General features: G+C 38.9%; 1 protein-coding gene across 1 annotated transcript; it reads left to right on the top strand.

Moving 5' to 3' along the window:
* Positions 1-29: 29 nt before the first annotated feature.
* Positions 30-16,569, top strand: PPWD1 (peptidylprolyl isomerase domain and WD repeat containing 1). The gene is made up of 11 exons (XM_069880264.1): positions 30-204; positions 3,906-4,008; positions 4,790-4,890; positions 6,117-6,237; positions 8,371-8,818; positions 9,370-9,560; positions 10,044-10,233; positions 11,591-11,772; positions 14,314-14,395; positions 14,945-15,127; positions 16,127-16,569. Exons 1-11 carry the CDS (start codon positions 30-32, stop codon positions 16,268-16,270), a joined length of 1,920 nt encoding a protein of 639 aa, XP_069736365.1. The 3' UTR covers positions 16,271-16,569.
* Positions 16,570-16,641: the final 72 nt, after the last annotated feature.

The raw sequence follows: 16,641 nt of genomic DNA, 5'->3' as shown, positions 1-16,641 counted from the left end.
CCCGGCGCAGCGCAGTAACGCACCGCGGCATGGCGGCGCCCGAGCCCGAGCGCAAGAGAAAGCTGATCGGGGGCGGAGAGGAGGGGGAGGAGGAGGAGGAGGAGGGGAAGGAGAAGAAGGCGGCGGCGGACGAGGAAGAGGAGAATGAGGAGCGCTGGGTCGGGCCGCTGCCCGGGGAGGCCGCACAGGCCAAGAAGAGGAGAGGTAATGGCGGGGGGGCGGGGCGCGCCCCCCGCTTCCCGTCCCCACCTTCCCCTCGATTTGATTTTAGCTAAAGTTTCATCGAAGTAATTGTATTTTTTGTAAGTTGGATAAAATGTCCCTCTGACAGAATGTTTTCTTTCATAGGTTGGAAAAGACCTCTTGGGTCATCGAGTTTAACCATTCCTCTCAAACACTAAACCGTGTCCCTGAGCACCTCGTGTCTTTTAAACACCCAGGGAAGGTGACTCAACCACCTCCCTGGGCAGCCTCTGCCAGTGTCCAGTGACCTTTCTGTGAAAACTTTTTTCCTGTTGTCCAGCCTGAACCTCCCCTGGTGGAGTGTGAGGCCATTCCCTCTTGTCCTGTCCCCTGTCACTTGGGAGAAGAGGCCAGCACCCTCCTCTCCACAGCCTCCTTTCAGGTAGTTGTAGAGAGCAATGAGGTCTCCCCTCAGCCTTCTCTTCTCCAGGCTAAACAACCCCAGCTCCCTCAGCTGCATCTTGTAAGACTTGCAACTTTTGAGCAGTGGGTTTTTTTTCAGGCATTGTTCATTCTTTAGAGACGATAATGTCTTGTGTGCAGTACGATCTGTGCTGAGCATATGTGTCTTCTTCTGCAATCACCTTTGTTTGCAGCCTCTCCCTATTGCAAAGCCAAAGTCAAGCAGAGCTGTCTCCAAAGCTCCAAATTAGCAAGAGTTTTGACTGCCGTGAATTTCATAAGAACATCAAATTAGTAATTGGAAAATGATAGATTATGCATAAGATTTCTGTGAAAGTTTATCGATATGCATGTGAGCGGGAAATGCATCATATATCCAGCTCTTGTCTGGCTGTACAGGATTGACGGAGATCACTCCCTCGTGTTGCCCTGGCCTGATAAAAGACTCTTGCTTTTTAGAACTCCAAAACAAGTCTGAGAGAGATTATTTGCCTGCATTTTCAGTGTTATTAGGTGAAGCAAGCAGGCTGAGGAGGGGCCCCGTGGGGGATGCCACATTTCTGCTCCTTTGGGAAGCAACCCTGGGCCAGGAGGTGCTGCTTGGGATTGTGGAGCTGTGGGCTGCAGCACAGGTGCTCACTGCCCTGGGAGCCCTTCAGCTACACTGTGGCACAGGATGCTGGAGTGTCCAGAGCTTGCAGCTGGCTACCTGTCTGTGTGATGCAAACAGGAGCTGAGCGGTGTTCAGTGACATGTGCCACTGCACGACTGAGCAGCAAACTGGGGCTGTTTTGCCTGGAAAAGGGGAAGCTGAGGAATGAGCTTGCTCTCCACAGCTGCCTGAAAGGAGGTGGTGGTGAGGTAGGTGTTGGTCTCTTCTCCCAAGTAGCAAATGATAGGATGAAAGGAAACACCCTCAAGTTGCACTAGGGGAGATTTAGATTGGATATTGGGAAAAAGTTATTCACAGAAAGAGTGATGAAGCATTGGAAGAGGATGCCCAGGGAAGTCGTAGAGTCACCGTCCCTGAAGGTGTTCAGAAATGTGTAGCTGTGGCACTTTAGGACATGGTTTAGTAGGCGCGCTGGTGTTGGGCTGGTGGTTGGACTTGATGCTCTTAATCGAGATCTTTTCTGACCTTTATGATTCTATGTTAGCTGTTTGGATGTTGAAATTGGAAATTGGGTTATTTTAGGTGAACCAGTTAAACAGTGAAATAAGCAGGTGCCAGCACTTAGAATTTAAGCAATGATACCTGCATGAGACCTGGAATCCCTTAAAAACAACACAGGTAAATTTGGTTTTGGAAGAAAACATTTTTTCCTCAGTCTTCACTGGCAAGAGCTCAAGCCACACAGCCCAAGTCGCAGAAGGCAAAGGCAGGGACTGGGAGATTGAAGAACTGCCCACTGTAGGAGAGGATCAGATGCGAGATCACCTAAGGAGTCTGAAGGTGCAGAAGGACCTGATGTGATGTATCTGCAGGTCCTGAAGATATTGGCAGTTGAAGTTGCTAAGCTACTGTCCGTCACATTTGAGAAATCATGTCAGTCCAGTGAAGTTCCCATTGACTAGAAAAGGGGAAACGTAACTCCCATTTTTAAAAAAGGAAGACCCAGGGAACTACAACGTGGTCAGAGCCTGGAAAGATCATGGAGCAGATCTTCCTGGAAACTCTGCTGAGGCACATGGTTGAGGAGGTGATTGGTGACAACCAACATGGCTTCACATGGGTAGATGGTGCCTGATGAATTTGATGGCTTTCTATTATGGGGCTATGGAATTGACGGATAAGGAACAGTAGCTGATGTCATCTACCTGGACTTGTGCAAACTGTACAAAACTGTCCTGCGTGACATTCTGATCTTTAAATTGGGGAAATATGTGTTTGAAGAATGGACCACTGGATGGATAAGAAATTGGCTGGATGGTCACACTTGAAAGAGTTGTAAATGTCCAAGTGGAGACTGGTAATGAGTGGTATTCGTTAGGGGTTAGTATTGGGACTGGTGTTGTTTTACGTCTTTGTAACAGACGTGGATGGTGGGATTGAGGGCACCCTCAGGAATTTGCCAATGACACGAAGCTGTGTGTCATGGTTGATACACTGGAGGGAAGGAACACCATCCAGAGGGACCTTGACAGACTTGAGAAGTGAGCCTGTGTGAACCTCATGAAGTTCAAGAAGGCCAACTGTAACGTCCTGCACATGGCCTGGGGCAATCCCAAGCACAGCTCTCTTGAGAAGGACTTTGTGGTACTGGTAGATGAAAAGCTCAACATGAGCCAGTAATGTGCGCTTGCAGCTCAGAAAGCCAACCATATCCTGGGTTGCATTGAAAGAAGCGTAGGCAGCAGGTCGAGGGAGGTGATTCTGCCCCTCTACTCCACTCTGGTGAGACCTCGCTTGGAGCAATGTGTTCAGTTCTGGAGTCCTCAGCACAGGAAGGACATGGACCTGTTAGAGAGAGTCCAGAGGAAGGCCACAAAGATGATCAGAGGGCTGGAGCACCTCTCATATGAGGACAGGCTGAGAGAGTTGGGGTTGTCTGGCCTGAAGAAGAGAAGGCTTCTGAGAGACCTTATAGCAGCCTTCTTATTCTTCAAGGAGGCCCACAGGAGAGCTGGGGAGGGTACCTTTATGAGGGAGTGCAGTGATAGGACAAGGGGTAATGGTTTTAAGTGGAAAAAGGGTAGATTTAGGTCAGATTTTAGGAAGAAATTTTTTACTGTGCGGGTGGTGACGCACTGGAACAGGTTTCCCAGAGAAGCTGTGGATGCCGCATTCCTGAAGGCTTTCAAGGCTGGATTGGATGAGGCTTTGAGCAATGTGATCTAGTGGAACTTGTCCTCAGTTGGAACTGGATGGTCTTTAAGGACCCCTCCTACCCAAACCGTTCTCTGATTCTATGAAAATGAGGTGCAGATGGTCTTCTGTTTTCTGGCAGTAACTTAAAAGTTGTTATAATAATTTTTTTTGTGTGCATTTAGACTGTCAGAGTTGCTTTAAAAGGGGGCGTGGTTATATAAAAGGTACGGGTTAAATCTGAGTTTGAGTGGCATTAGTGTACCAAGAATCTCTAAGTCTTAGTACAAAGCCACAGTGGTGGGAACCTCTTTTATTATGTTTGCACAAAATCCTCACGTAGTCTTGTCAAAAATGGGAGTAAGCTTTGCAAGCATAAGGAAGGGAGAACAGAAGATAGATGAACCTTTATGGAAAAAATAATACTTCTGATTTTTCTCTTTATTCTGTTTAGTTCTTGAATTTGAACACGTTTATCTTGAAAATCTACCATGTGCTTCGATGTATGAACGCAGTTACATGCACAGAGATGTCATTACACATGTGGCATGTACTAAGTAAGTATCTTTTTTTCCACTGTATCTCAACAGAGGTGTATTTTTATATATGCTAGGCAGTTGTCAGTGTAGAAGTTTAATAACGGAAAGTTACTGTGCCCAAAAGTGATACTTCAGGAGGGGTTTTTTGAAAACTAAGTGTGAAGGAAAAGGCTTACTGAGAAGCAAGGAAAAAATTGTTTAAATAGGCTAAAAGTGAATCTTCAAATCTTTATTGCAATGTGCAGTGTATGCAGGAATAACGGAAACTGACTGTATCTGAATAAAATGTGATTCAGCAGAGCTGCACAGATTGAAGAGAACTTTCTTTTCTTTATATACAAATATATACTAAAAATCTAAAAATATATACTGTATATTTATATATATAATGTATATTTAGATATATTTACTGTGTATTTATATGTACAGTTGGACTCTATGATCTCAAAGGTCTTTTCCAACTAAGCGATTCTGTGATTCCATGATGTATACACACACATGCATCAGTAAATAGTAAGTACGGTGAAACCAGACCCCAAATAGGACTAGTCAAGAGGGACTTTTTAATAGATTTCTTCTGTTGACTTTTCATAGTCTAGTCTAGGGGAAATTAAAATACTAGTTTGCTTTTGTGGGAGTTATAGTACCCATTCAGACAGACTGCCACAGTAATTTGTTTTAAGTTCATTCTCTATACAGCGTTAACAATAGTGAAAATTACTGCCTAGTGTGGAAGTGCATAATGTGTGTATTTCTCTGTTTTTTCTTGATTTTTAATTTTTCTTTTGTAAATCTGTAGGACAGATTTTATCATAACGGCCAGTCACGATGGACATGTGAAATTCTGGAAAAAAATAGAGGAAGGGATTGAGTTTGTTAAACACTTCCGGAGTCACCTAGGTAAGAAGTTGCTTTTTCGTCTCTGAAGGACCTCACTCTTTCCTCTCCCTTGTTCTTATTCACTTGAATAGGCAGAGCAAATAAAGAGGAGAGGTGTTCTGGAATACATTTACTGTAGTCAGGGGTTAAATTATATGTACCTGTCTTGCTTCATTTGCCTGTCCTGTTTTGTTTTGCTCCCAAGCTGCAGGATGGATAGCGTCAGGGTAAAACAGATCCTCTTTATCCTTCACATTGCCTTATTCCCAGCCAATGGGGAGAGTGTTTAAGACACGAAGATCTGTCTGTTGAAAAATAAGAGAACAAGGTTCATAACATGTATATGAAGTCTAGAGATGTCTAAAGAGGTGTTACTTTAAGTAAAGTCACCTTTGTCCCTTACCTTTTTCTTTTTTTCCCTATGATATGGAAAATAATTATTTGCATCTGGAATTATTGCAGCTGTAGAGTAAATTTTGCATCACTGCCATGATTGTCAGCTGAATTGCAATTGAGAATTAATTAATGTTCCGTACTGTACTAAGCATTAAATATACTGGACAGAAAAGAAGGTTCTCACCGCTATTAGAAGTTATAATTTGCCTGATGGAAAAAAGTTTGATGTGCAGACTATTACAAGTAATATGTACAAATATGACAAATATGTAATCATAGATAGTAAAAGTACTGGTTCTTTTTAGAGTTAGAAAAAAATGTTATGATGGGTTCTTTATATTAACTATTAGTGATTATTTACAGAAACAAAATGAGAACAAAGCCTGCCAAGCAAAAATATTGTGAAAAATTTATGGGAGGCTCAATTGCAGAGTCATTTTGAGTACTATGTGTGTTAATAGCAGGGCTGTTGTAGTCTATAGAGTCCTGCTGCTTTTTCTTGTTTGAGAAATGGAAGCTGACAAGTGTGTAATTTTTTGCCATATCATAATGGTGTTTTCAGTTCTTTTAAAATAATATTTTAAATGAAAATTACTGCTATATCTTTGATTGATGTGTATTGTAAGTAGTTTGCTGTCAAGTACCTGATTCCAAACAGTGATAGGATGCAAAGTGTATTTCTGTGGGTTTTTTTTTTTATTTTTTGTTTAAGTCAGTTAGGTTTTTTAAGTAAAAAATTGGAGAAACAGCTGAGATACAGGTTTAAACCTCTGTAGATTTTCTCCTGTGGAGTATTAAAATGAAGGGTGTCCCTTTCCTGTGTCTTAATAGTATATTAACCTTTTTAATAGGTGTTATTGAGAGTATTGCTGTTAGTTCGGAGGGGGCGTTATTCTGTTCTGTTGGAGATGACAAAGCAATGAAGGTGTTTGATGTAGTCAACTTCGATATGATCAACATGCTGAAACTTGGGTAAGTTACTGAGTTCTTGAAAATGTTTGTTTTATAAATGCAGGATATTTTGCTAAGAGGTAAGTTAATTTGGGTTTATCAATTTTTTTTTTCCCCTGGTCCACTGAAGCTGAGTAATTTGCGTTATCCAAAATGTATCCAGTGGCTGGTGACTGCCTGACTGAATAGAAAAAATTGACTCTATATGCACAGTATGTGAGTGGAGTAGGTCTGTGCCTTTGCTGTGTGTCAAATGTTAAGCACAAAGACGTGGTATTTCTCCAAATACTTAGCTAGGCATAATTTTTTTACTGTTGTACGGCACTGAATTTAAAAACTTTAGCCAAATAATAGTTCTAGTAGAGAAGGAATTCGGCCTGTTTATACTGTCTTATTTGTTGTCATAGGGATAAAAATTTCCTCCTTCTGTTAGGAAGGACAAACACCACACTGTTAGAAGGGTGGGTGTGGAGGATTGGAGGATTTTTGAGTGCTGTACCGAGGGTGGTAGATTTAATTACCCCTTGTCTATCTGCTGTAGAAAAATTCCAGTTAGCCTTAGTCTTTTCTTCTTGCTAGTCTTTTCTACTCAGCAGCCCTGTATTGCGACTTCAAAATTGGTAAAATTATAGGATGAAAAAAAGAAGAATTTAATACTAGGAAAAACTTAATTTGATGTTGCAAGAGATGGTGCTTTTTTCATGTTTAAGATTTCAGGGGAAATCGAGGTAAAAATTAAATCCATTTTGTTTCAGGCATACCCTCAGAATCCTACCTTTAATGTTTTTCTTTAGTATGCTTTCTGATTTATCTTTAAATAGATCTTTTTCAGTTTCACTATTCAAGACCCTCCTCTCTCTGTATACTTTTTTACAGAGATACTGGGGTTTAACTGAAATGAACTCTTTAATGAAGAGGAAAACAGTATAGAGCTGTAATGTAAACTTTGTCTTGAATAACCTTTTAAAACTTAGTTTGTTGCTTTACCTTCTGCATTACTGTTTATTGAGCAGATAGTTTCTGTTGATGTGCCTGAGAATATTTTTCATGGCTCTTTGCTCAGGCTTGCCATGATTAATACAGAATCATAAGTTCTGCGTGGTATTTCAGCTCATATTATCTTGTAGTGCTTTGTCTCAATTTATTCAGATCCTTTCACTTCTGACTGATGCATACAGCGTGTCTGTCTGCAGATTCCTGTGCTTTATGCTTACATCAGTGATCTAGAGAAGGGTGGCTGTTTCTGCAGAAAAATTGGATAACGGTGCATAGATCTAAGGGACATATTTATTCATGTCTGTCTATTTGATTGTCTTCTTTCTAGTAAATCTGAGACAGACTTTTGATTCTGTTTTTCTTTATAAGAATCCTTACCAGACAGGCATTGAAAACTGAAATTGTTAGTGTCTGTCATTTGCCAGTCCTTCAGTATCTGTTGATTTGATTTATGAAAAGATACTAAATATATGACTTTTGTACAGAGGCTATAATTTATTTGTGGTGTCTCATTTAGTTTCTGAGTTCTGGTTCTCAAAATCTTTGGTTACAGACTTTCTGAAAAACAGACATAGCTTTTATTATTGACCGTATCTCTGGCTCGCTTTATTTGCTGAGTGTGTTTTTGGTAGTAGCAAATGGGTTCCTTCTTAAATGCATTTGGAATGCTTATTGAATATAGAGTGGTTTTTTGTTTGGCAAGACCTAGCTGAACTTTTCTGTAAGTGTATGGCAAAGATGCCATTGTCTTCATTTCCACTGAAGCATTAATCACTTAAAAGATGGAAGATAAATGCTACAAAGTCATGAAAGTTGAGTAGTAATCATTAATGCTACTGGTGCTATTTAGTTGTGTTTCAGTTTCTTATTCTTCTTTTATCCCAACTTCTACCTTTGCTTTCTATTACAGCCTTTTTGTAAAACAATATGGGAGCAATAGAGATTGGCCAGGCCATCCACTGAGTTGTGTTGGTTGGAGATGTTTGATTATAACACTCCCGAGTTTTAGCAAGACAGATACTAGCAAGACTAGTAAATGAAGTTCAAGATTTGCTTCTGATGCTTGAAATCAAGTTTATAGCATAACTCGTTTCTTGTCTGAGTAACATCAGTCCTTATCTATGTATTTATTTTTTCTCCTTTCACTCTTTGTTGCAGCTACTACCCTGGCCAGTGTGAATGGGTATACTGCCCTGGAGATGCCATATCTTCTGTTGCAACATCCGAGAAGAGCACAGGAAAAATATTCATTTATGATGGACGAGGAAATAACCAGCCACTTCATGTCTTTGATAAACTCCATACATCCTCTCTTACTCAGATACGGCTGAACCCTGTCTACAAAGTAGTAGTGTCTTCTGACAAATCGGGAATGATCGAGTACTGGACTGGTACTCCTCACGAATATAAATTTCCCAAGAATGTGAACTGGGAGTATAAGACAGATACTGATCTATATGAGTTTGCTAAATGCAAGGCTTACCCATCCAGTATAAGTTTTTCACCTGATGGCAAGAAAATGGCCACTCTTGGGTCTGACAGAAAAGTTAGAATTTTCCGTTTTCTGACGGGGAAGCTCATGAGAGTCTTTGATGAATCTCTGAGTGTGAGTATTTTTTGAGGCTTTTTCTTTACTTATTTGAATTTATTTACCAGCACATTCAGTTAAGTTATCTGTTTCTATAGCTGAGCTTCATAACTGTATTTTTCTTACTGAAAAGGTTTTCTGTATTCTTCCTTGCCTCCTGTGTTGCTTTGCCCTAGAATTAATTCTTACTGGTTTATGTTAGTTATGCAGTGAAATTGGAGTGTTGATTTTCATCTGTTTTCATACTGCTAGATTTATTTTTACTGGAAGGCAGTTATGAAAATGTGTGTTTCAGATAACATCAAAATAATTAGTTAAATGTCATCTTCTAAGAACTTGACTAGACAGCTGCATGTTTCTGTTTCTTTGCTTAAGCTTAGTATTACAACATGAGTATTGAGTCATTAAAATAAGGAGAGTACTACTTGTGTTTATTTTATTTCTTCACTTCAGTTTGATCGGAGTACTCACAGTTGAATTCTGTATTTTCTTAGCATATGGATCAGTGTTTTGCTGGATCGAAAGTTTAAATTATGTTCATGTAATAATGTTTTCTTTTTTTTCCATAGATGTTTACTGAACTTCAGCAGATGAGACAGCAGCTACCAGACATGGAGTTTGGCCGACGTATGGCAGTTGAGCGTGAGCTGGAGAAAGTGGATGCAGTAAGATTAATTAATATAATTTTTGATGAAACTGGACACTTCGTTCTCTATGGAACAATGTTGGGCATTAAGGTCATAAATGTAGAGACTAATAGGTAAGTTCCAGTGACAGATGTTGAGATAAATATGTTTGTTTCAAAGTCTGTATTCAGTCAAATTTATAGTATATTTAAAACTTGATATGACTGTGGAAGTCTCTAATCTTTTGTCATTCTTGTCATTTGGGAGCCTTATGTTAGAAACTCCTGTGCTTAGTAAAGCAGTTTAAAGCTTAGCAAAACAAAGAGAAAATACGGCAAGTTTATTTGAATTAAAAATGTATAATAATTTGATCTCTGACTAATTGAATGTGATAACATAAGGTAAATGGGTATCATGCAGCTGGGATTTTCTTGCATAAGGAGGTTCACTGGTAAATTATGTAGAAAGTCTGAATAGAAAATCATTATAAAAACAATTAGTTAAAAATTACTTTGAGAGGGTTTTGCAATTTTGCTTTGGGTGTTGCAGTCAGAAAGAAGGCATTCTCTGACTGAGAAGCTAATAGTCGTTATACTTTTTTACATCTTGTACTGCAGGTGTATTCGTATCTTGGGAAAACAAGAAAACATCAGAGTGATGCAACTAGCGTTGTTCCAAGGAGTAGCAAAGAAACATCGTGCTGCAATCACTATAGAGATGAAGGCATCTGAAAATCCTGTTCTCCAGAATATCCAGGCTGATCCAACAGTAATCTGCACAGCTTTTAAAAAAAACAGATTTTACATGGTGTGTGTGGTTTCTATTTAAATAGCTCCATTTTTGTATTGATGTCTATTATGCTTTTTTTTTTTATTTTTCTCCCTGCACCTTTCCAGAATTTTTGTCTTAAGTATCTGGAAACCACTTTTCCAGAGGAATCCCTTTATATTGCAAGTATATTCTAGAATTTTTGCCTTGAGCTGGCTGCAAATTGACTAGAAACAGGTTTTTTTTGTTCATTATTGCTTAAGCAGTTCTATGAACTTGGGTGGTTTGAGCTGTCTGAGTTATAATTCTCTGAGAAGGTTATATAGCTTTGTTCTGGTGGGAAAAAAGAACACAACTTACTTAGGAACATTTAAAAAACCTAACCAGATCATGTACTGATAAACAGTAATTAACTATGTATAAAATATGTAATGAAAAATAATTATATCCAGAAAAGCTTCACGATTCAGTAGCACAAAGTACGTTACGAGCAACTAACAAAGATGCAAGTAATCTTCCTATTTGCAATTTAGGTGTTAGGTGGGATGCAATGAAAAACCCAAACAGACGAGCAATTCCAAAAAGGTTACTTGCACGTCTGGAATGTGTTCACCACAGAAGTGAGAGATTGGTCTGTCTGTTGTTACTTGTGCTTGAATTTCTGTTGGAGCAAGATAGGGTAATTTCTCAACCTTTGTATGGTTAGTGCATAGTACATTATGGTATATACTACTATGAACAATTTGAGAAGTGAGGAGGAAATATTAGATAAAATCTGGAAATGTTACTCCGTGTTATAGAAAGCATTACCATATGCATGCAGAAAGATTAGCAATTGTCATGTGATATGTAAGTGTAGTGCTCACTTAAGCAAATGCTCATGTACTCATTCTGTGTTTTCCTATAAGTACTATAAAAATGAAATTTTTGAGACTTCTGTTTTGAGTTTTATTTGCTGGTTTGCTATAGCTTTGTAGTAATGCAGTATTGGAATGAGAAGATTTAGTTTAACTATAGTGAAATGGAAAGTTCTGAGATTAAACCTGTCAGTTTTGTCTAACAGAAATTTATGTTCTCCACTCTTTTTTTTTTTTTTTTAAAGAAAAGATGCTGAACTACTGTGAGTTCTCTGAAAAGGGGAGGAAGTTTAAAAATAACAGATTATAAAAAGTTATTTGGATTTGCACGTACTGGAATTTGTGACTGTGGAAATGCTTGTAATGCACAACACTGAAATGCAAGGATAGGTTATGAATTCTCTTTCTACATTTCAAACCTAGTCAGGTGTTGAACCGGTTGAATAATCTCACTGATGTCTGGGGTGCAGAGTATTGTGTAAGATAAGAGGAAAAAAGAGAAAACTTAACTGTTATCCTTGTGTTCTTTTGTTCTTCAGTTTACTAAACGTGAACCAGAAGACACAAAGAGTGCAGATTCTGACAGAGATGTATTTAATGAGAAACCTTCTAAAGAAGAGGTAATGGCAGCCACTCAGGCAGAAGGTCCCAAAAGAGTTTCAGACAGCGCCATCATCCACACAAGCATGGGAGATATCCACATCAAGCTTTTTCCTGTTGAGTATGTATTTCATAGTCTTTCTGTTATTTTGTTTTTTCTTCCTTCTGTGCTTTTTTGGTGGCAATATCCATGACTTACATTTCAAGCTAGGAGTAATTCCTTTCTTGCCCTTGTTCTACTGTCCTTGTTTCCTGACAGTTTCTTAATACATCAATCTAGGAATGTGACACTTGACAGAGTAGGACAAAAATAGGTCTAAATAACATTTGGGGCAGAATGGCTCTTTTTATGATATTTGCTTTAATCTAATTATTTTTCTGGAGGTTGCGGGTGTTACTCCTTTCTAAACTTTTGTTCTTTGTCTAAACCGCAGATGTGGGTTGGTCATGATCCTTTCTGTGTAAGCTACATATTATGTAAGGCAGTGATCTTTGATTCAATCTTGAAATAGAACGTTGATGTTGGCAGCAGTTGTAGACTCGGTAGTAGGTCTGTGTAAGCCAGAGGAATAGTACGGTTTGCAGCTTCCACATGTGGCCATTGTCCTGCTTTTTATGTTGCTCTTTCAAGAGCATCGTAAAGTTTGTACCAGCATGTAATATTAGTGCTATGTTTATCCAAAACCACACATGTAATTGAAAAAGAGTTTTATGCATGACACTTGCTGAAGTGATTGTGGTAGCATCTCTTCTTTGTCATATTAACATGCGCAAAGATTTTGTAATGAAGCAGGAAATTTATATATTGTGTTGCAATACATTAAAGGATAGTCCGTGCTTCTCCAAAACCAAGTTTTGTCATAAGCACAGTTAAGGCAACACCACCTCAGTTCTGCCCTGTAGAGCTGCTAATCAATTACTGGCCTCTTCACCAGTGTGTCCTCGCATTAGTCCCTGGTTTCTGCAATTAATAGTTGTAGCATATAGGTTGCCGTGGTGGTACAGCCCTTATCAGCGAGTAGCAGGCAAAGCTACATGATTTCTGGCTTTCTAGTTCTCATGCCAGTGTGTCACTCTATTTGCTTGCATAGTACTGCTAGGTGCTTCACTGCAATGTTTTCTATGCAATTTTAAATCAAATATAGTATTACCAAGCTTTGCTATTGTTGGGCCATCCATCCTTGTTGTAGTATTTCCTCCCAGCTGAGCTTTTAATTTAAAACCTCTTTAAGATGAATGTGATTGAAAAATTAAAGAAGAGCATATAGGATGTGGTTTGTGTGCCCTCCAAATCTTTGGACATGTGTTTGTGGAAGAGTTGCGAGTGACTGTGTACTGCACAGCAGGAGATGGGACTATGATCTTGTCTGCTGCCCTAGTTATGTCTCTGGCACTCTGTTTCGTATGCTGGTTTAGAATATCCTAAGCTCCAACTAATGTTCCTTGTCACAGCTGAAGTAATTCTACAGCTATGGACTCAACTTGGCTATTTTCTCATTTGCTGGGAAAAAGTGTGTGATGGTGTAAACCTGTCCATGTAGATCTACTCTGGCTACTAATTCATTTTATAGAGCTAGTGGAAGAGCTACCACAAAGATTTTTTACTGTAGCAGCAAATTTTGAGGAAGTAAAACAACAAGTCACAAAGGTGAAGAGGTGGTTTGGTTTTTTCCTTTCTATTCCATCAACAGCATTATTCCTCCTTTCCACCCTGCTTACAAACAATGTTTATGAGTCATTTCGGAAGAGGATAACTGACTTTCCTGACTGCAATTTCTGTAATATTACAACATTGTATTCTTAGATTTTGCTTCTTGTATCTAACAGTGGGCAACTTACATTACCACTTAAAAGAACTGTAGAGGTAAAAGAGCAAACAAATTTCTGCTTATGGGGCATGAACTTGATAACTGATGTAAAATAAACAATATGCACCTAGAGAACTGGAGAAGGAACATCTAATCAGTGGTGCCTTGAACTAGGCTTTGAGGAGATAGATTTGGTACAATTGGAAAGGTAAAAGTGAGAAAACTTGTGAGTTGAGATAAAGACAGTTTAGTAGGTAAAGCAAAAGTTGCAAGCAAAGCAAAACAAGGAATTCATTCACTACTTCCTGTCAACAGGCAGGTGTTCATCTATCTCCAGGGAAGCTGAGCTCCGTCACACACGATGGTTAAAACACCATAAATCTGAAAATCTGAACCTGCCCCCCTTCCTTATTCTTGCCCAGCTTTATTAGCTGAGCATTGTCGTGTGGTATGAGATGTTATCCCTGTGGTCAGTTAGGATCACCTGTCCCACCTGTGTCTCCTCCCAGCTTCCCATGAACCCCTATACTGCACCCCAGGTGGTGGAGTGGTGCGGGGAGCAAGAAGAGGCCTTGGTGCTATGCAAGCACCGTGCAGCAATAGCTGAACTACAGGTGTGTTATCAACATTGCTGCTGCCTTCCTGGGTAATTGGGCAACTTCATACTCCTCTCAAGTTTTCTTTGAAGAGGTGGGGATTTGATTTTTTTTCCTTATTTGATAAAAGCCAATTCTACAGTATGCTGAAACACTGCTCAGTAAAACAGGATCACAGTCTCAGCTGAAATCTTTATGGCCTTGCCACATACAGGCTACAATAAATACTTAATTGTATTTCCTGTTACATGATTTTAGATGCCCCAAAACAGTGGAAAACTTCTGTGTGCACAGCAGAAATGGTTATTACAACGGACACATATTTCATCGCATCATCAAGGTAACTTGTAAAAAGTTAAATTTTTGTGGGTTTAGACAATGTACCTTTCTGGTCAGGACTTCCTGTTAAGCCTTTCATTTACATTTTGCACAAAGTATTTCTGAAATGGCTTCATAGTTCTCTCTAAATTCTGAATAACTCTGAGGTTCTAAACAGCTTTATCACTTTACTGAAGTTGTTTAATAGTTGTTCTGCAGCTGACAGGTGGAAGAAATCTGATAACTGAGAGAAAGATGAATTCAGCAATCCTGCCTGAATTCTTTTCATGTCAGAAGGCATTTCTTGCTAGGCCTCTCATTTCTGTTGCACCAGAATCGCGCTGATACAGGCTAGTGTCCTTCACTAGCAGGAATAGTGAGTAACGTTGTATTTTCACAAGCACTCACTTATTACTTAAAGAAACCCTGAATGCTTTGTCCCTTACCACAGCATTTTAACATGTTTTGTTGAGAGGTTTGAACTAAGTTTGAAGAAAAATGTCACCTGGCATAGAACTTTTTTGCTTATTTATTCTCTGCAGTGATTTAATAACATTTAATTTTTATGCAGGGTTTCATGATTCAGACTGGTGACCCAACTGGTACAGGGATGGGAGGTGAAAGTATCTGGGGAGGAGAATTTGAAGATGAGTTTCATTCAACGTTACGACATGACAGACCATACACACTCAGCATGGCGAATGCAGGACCAAATACCAATGGGTCCCAGTTTTTCATAACAGTAGTGCCAACTGTAAGTAATATTAAAAGCTCAATTTAAGACCCGAGATTTTAACCAGAAAAAATATATTTTCTTTTCTGATGGGAAAATGAACACAGCTATCCAGGCACAGTGCTATCCAACAGGTTATTTTGTAAATAAATGGTGTACACAATGACGTGAAACAATCCTTTAAGAAATGGAAAAATATTTTGGTCAGTTGTGATCAGGAGGTGTTTAAGCTTTAATTGGGTATCAAATTCCTAGTACATCAGACACGTTTGCAAGTGTGTGTTACTGGAGCATTTTGTATTAATATACTGGTTTAAACGTGATGGAAATTGAGCTATTGCTTAAATTGCTTGAAGTTTTCTGATACGGTGCCCTTAATATTGCCTAATTCTAGCCATTTAAAGAAGCCAGTATTCAGAGTTGAAGATTTCCTTTGATTTGTGTACAGTTTCAGAGCCAAAGAAAGAAATTTTGGTATGTGAATCTAACAGATATAAACCAAATCCTTAAAAGTAACATTCTGATAGCACTTATTTCAAAATCATGGTGGGTTTTTTTTTTTTAATAAGACCCATTAACCCTAATTTTGAAGCTTATTAAGTTGTAGCAGTGCCCATTCAGATTGCAAATTTGGCATACTGTATGCATGTAGTATTTTGGACGGGCACTTAAAATTCAGTTGTGAGAATACCATTAAAGAGAGGCTGAAACAGCGTTTCTGTGAACTGAGAACACACTTTAAAATAAACTGAAGTGTTACAGCATTGCTAGAATCTGACCTATATCGTACTTTAGGAAAACAACAGAAAATGTGAGTGTAAATGCATATAAATACTAGCCCTACCTTGGTACTTACTTATATGCCAGTATTTGCATGGTGTTAAGTTTCATAGTCTGAACATATAAAGTGGATCCATGTTCGCTTATTCTAGGTCAGTCTGTTTCTGGTTTGGTGCCTAGACTACATGCTGCTTTCTATTTTAATAAGCTTTTTCTTTCTCCTCTTGTGCCCTCAAACAGCCATGGCTAGACAACAAGCATAGCGTGTTTGGACGGGTGACTAAAGGAATGGAAGTCGTTCAAAGAATCTCAAACGTAAAAGTCAATCCCAAAACTGACAAACCCTATGAGGATATCAGCATCATTAATATCACAGTGAAGTAACCAAAGACTTGAAGGTTCCAGCTTAAGCAGAAAAAAACCTTAGCACTGTGGGACCGAAAAAGGGACCTATAAAAAACATTTTTGATAATTCTTTTTGATAATTCCTACATCTGTAAGAAGTGCCAGGACATAGCAATCACCAGTTCTACAATTTTTAATGTACCTAAAGTGCCCTAAGTCTGTATTTCTAGTACCTTTGTTTTTTTAAAGTAAAAATATCTGCATGTTTCTTACCAAGTCTGCTGTTTTTCTTGCATCTCTTCTATGGAACACTTTAGATAAAACCCCATACTGTGTCTCATGATGCTTTTTATAATAGCAACCGTGTATAGTTTGTAAGTTTTTCATAATTAGTTATATCTTTCATATCT

The sequence above is a fragment of the Phaenicophaeus curvirostris genome, chromosome Z, assembly GCF_032191515.1.
Source record: "Phaenicophaeus curvirostris isolate KB17595 chromosome Z, BPBGC_Pcur_1.0, whole genome shotgun sequence".
NCBI lineage: Eukaryota > Metazoa > Chordata > Aves > Cuculiformes > Cuculidae > Phaenicophaeus > Phaenicophaeus curvirostris.
This window is presented reverse-complemented; position numbering and strand designations above follow the sequence as displayed.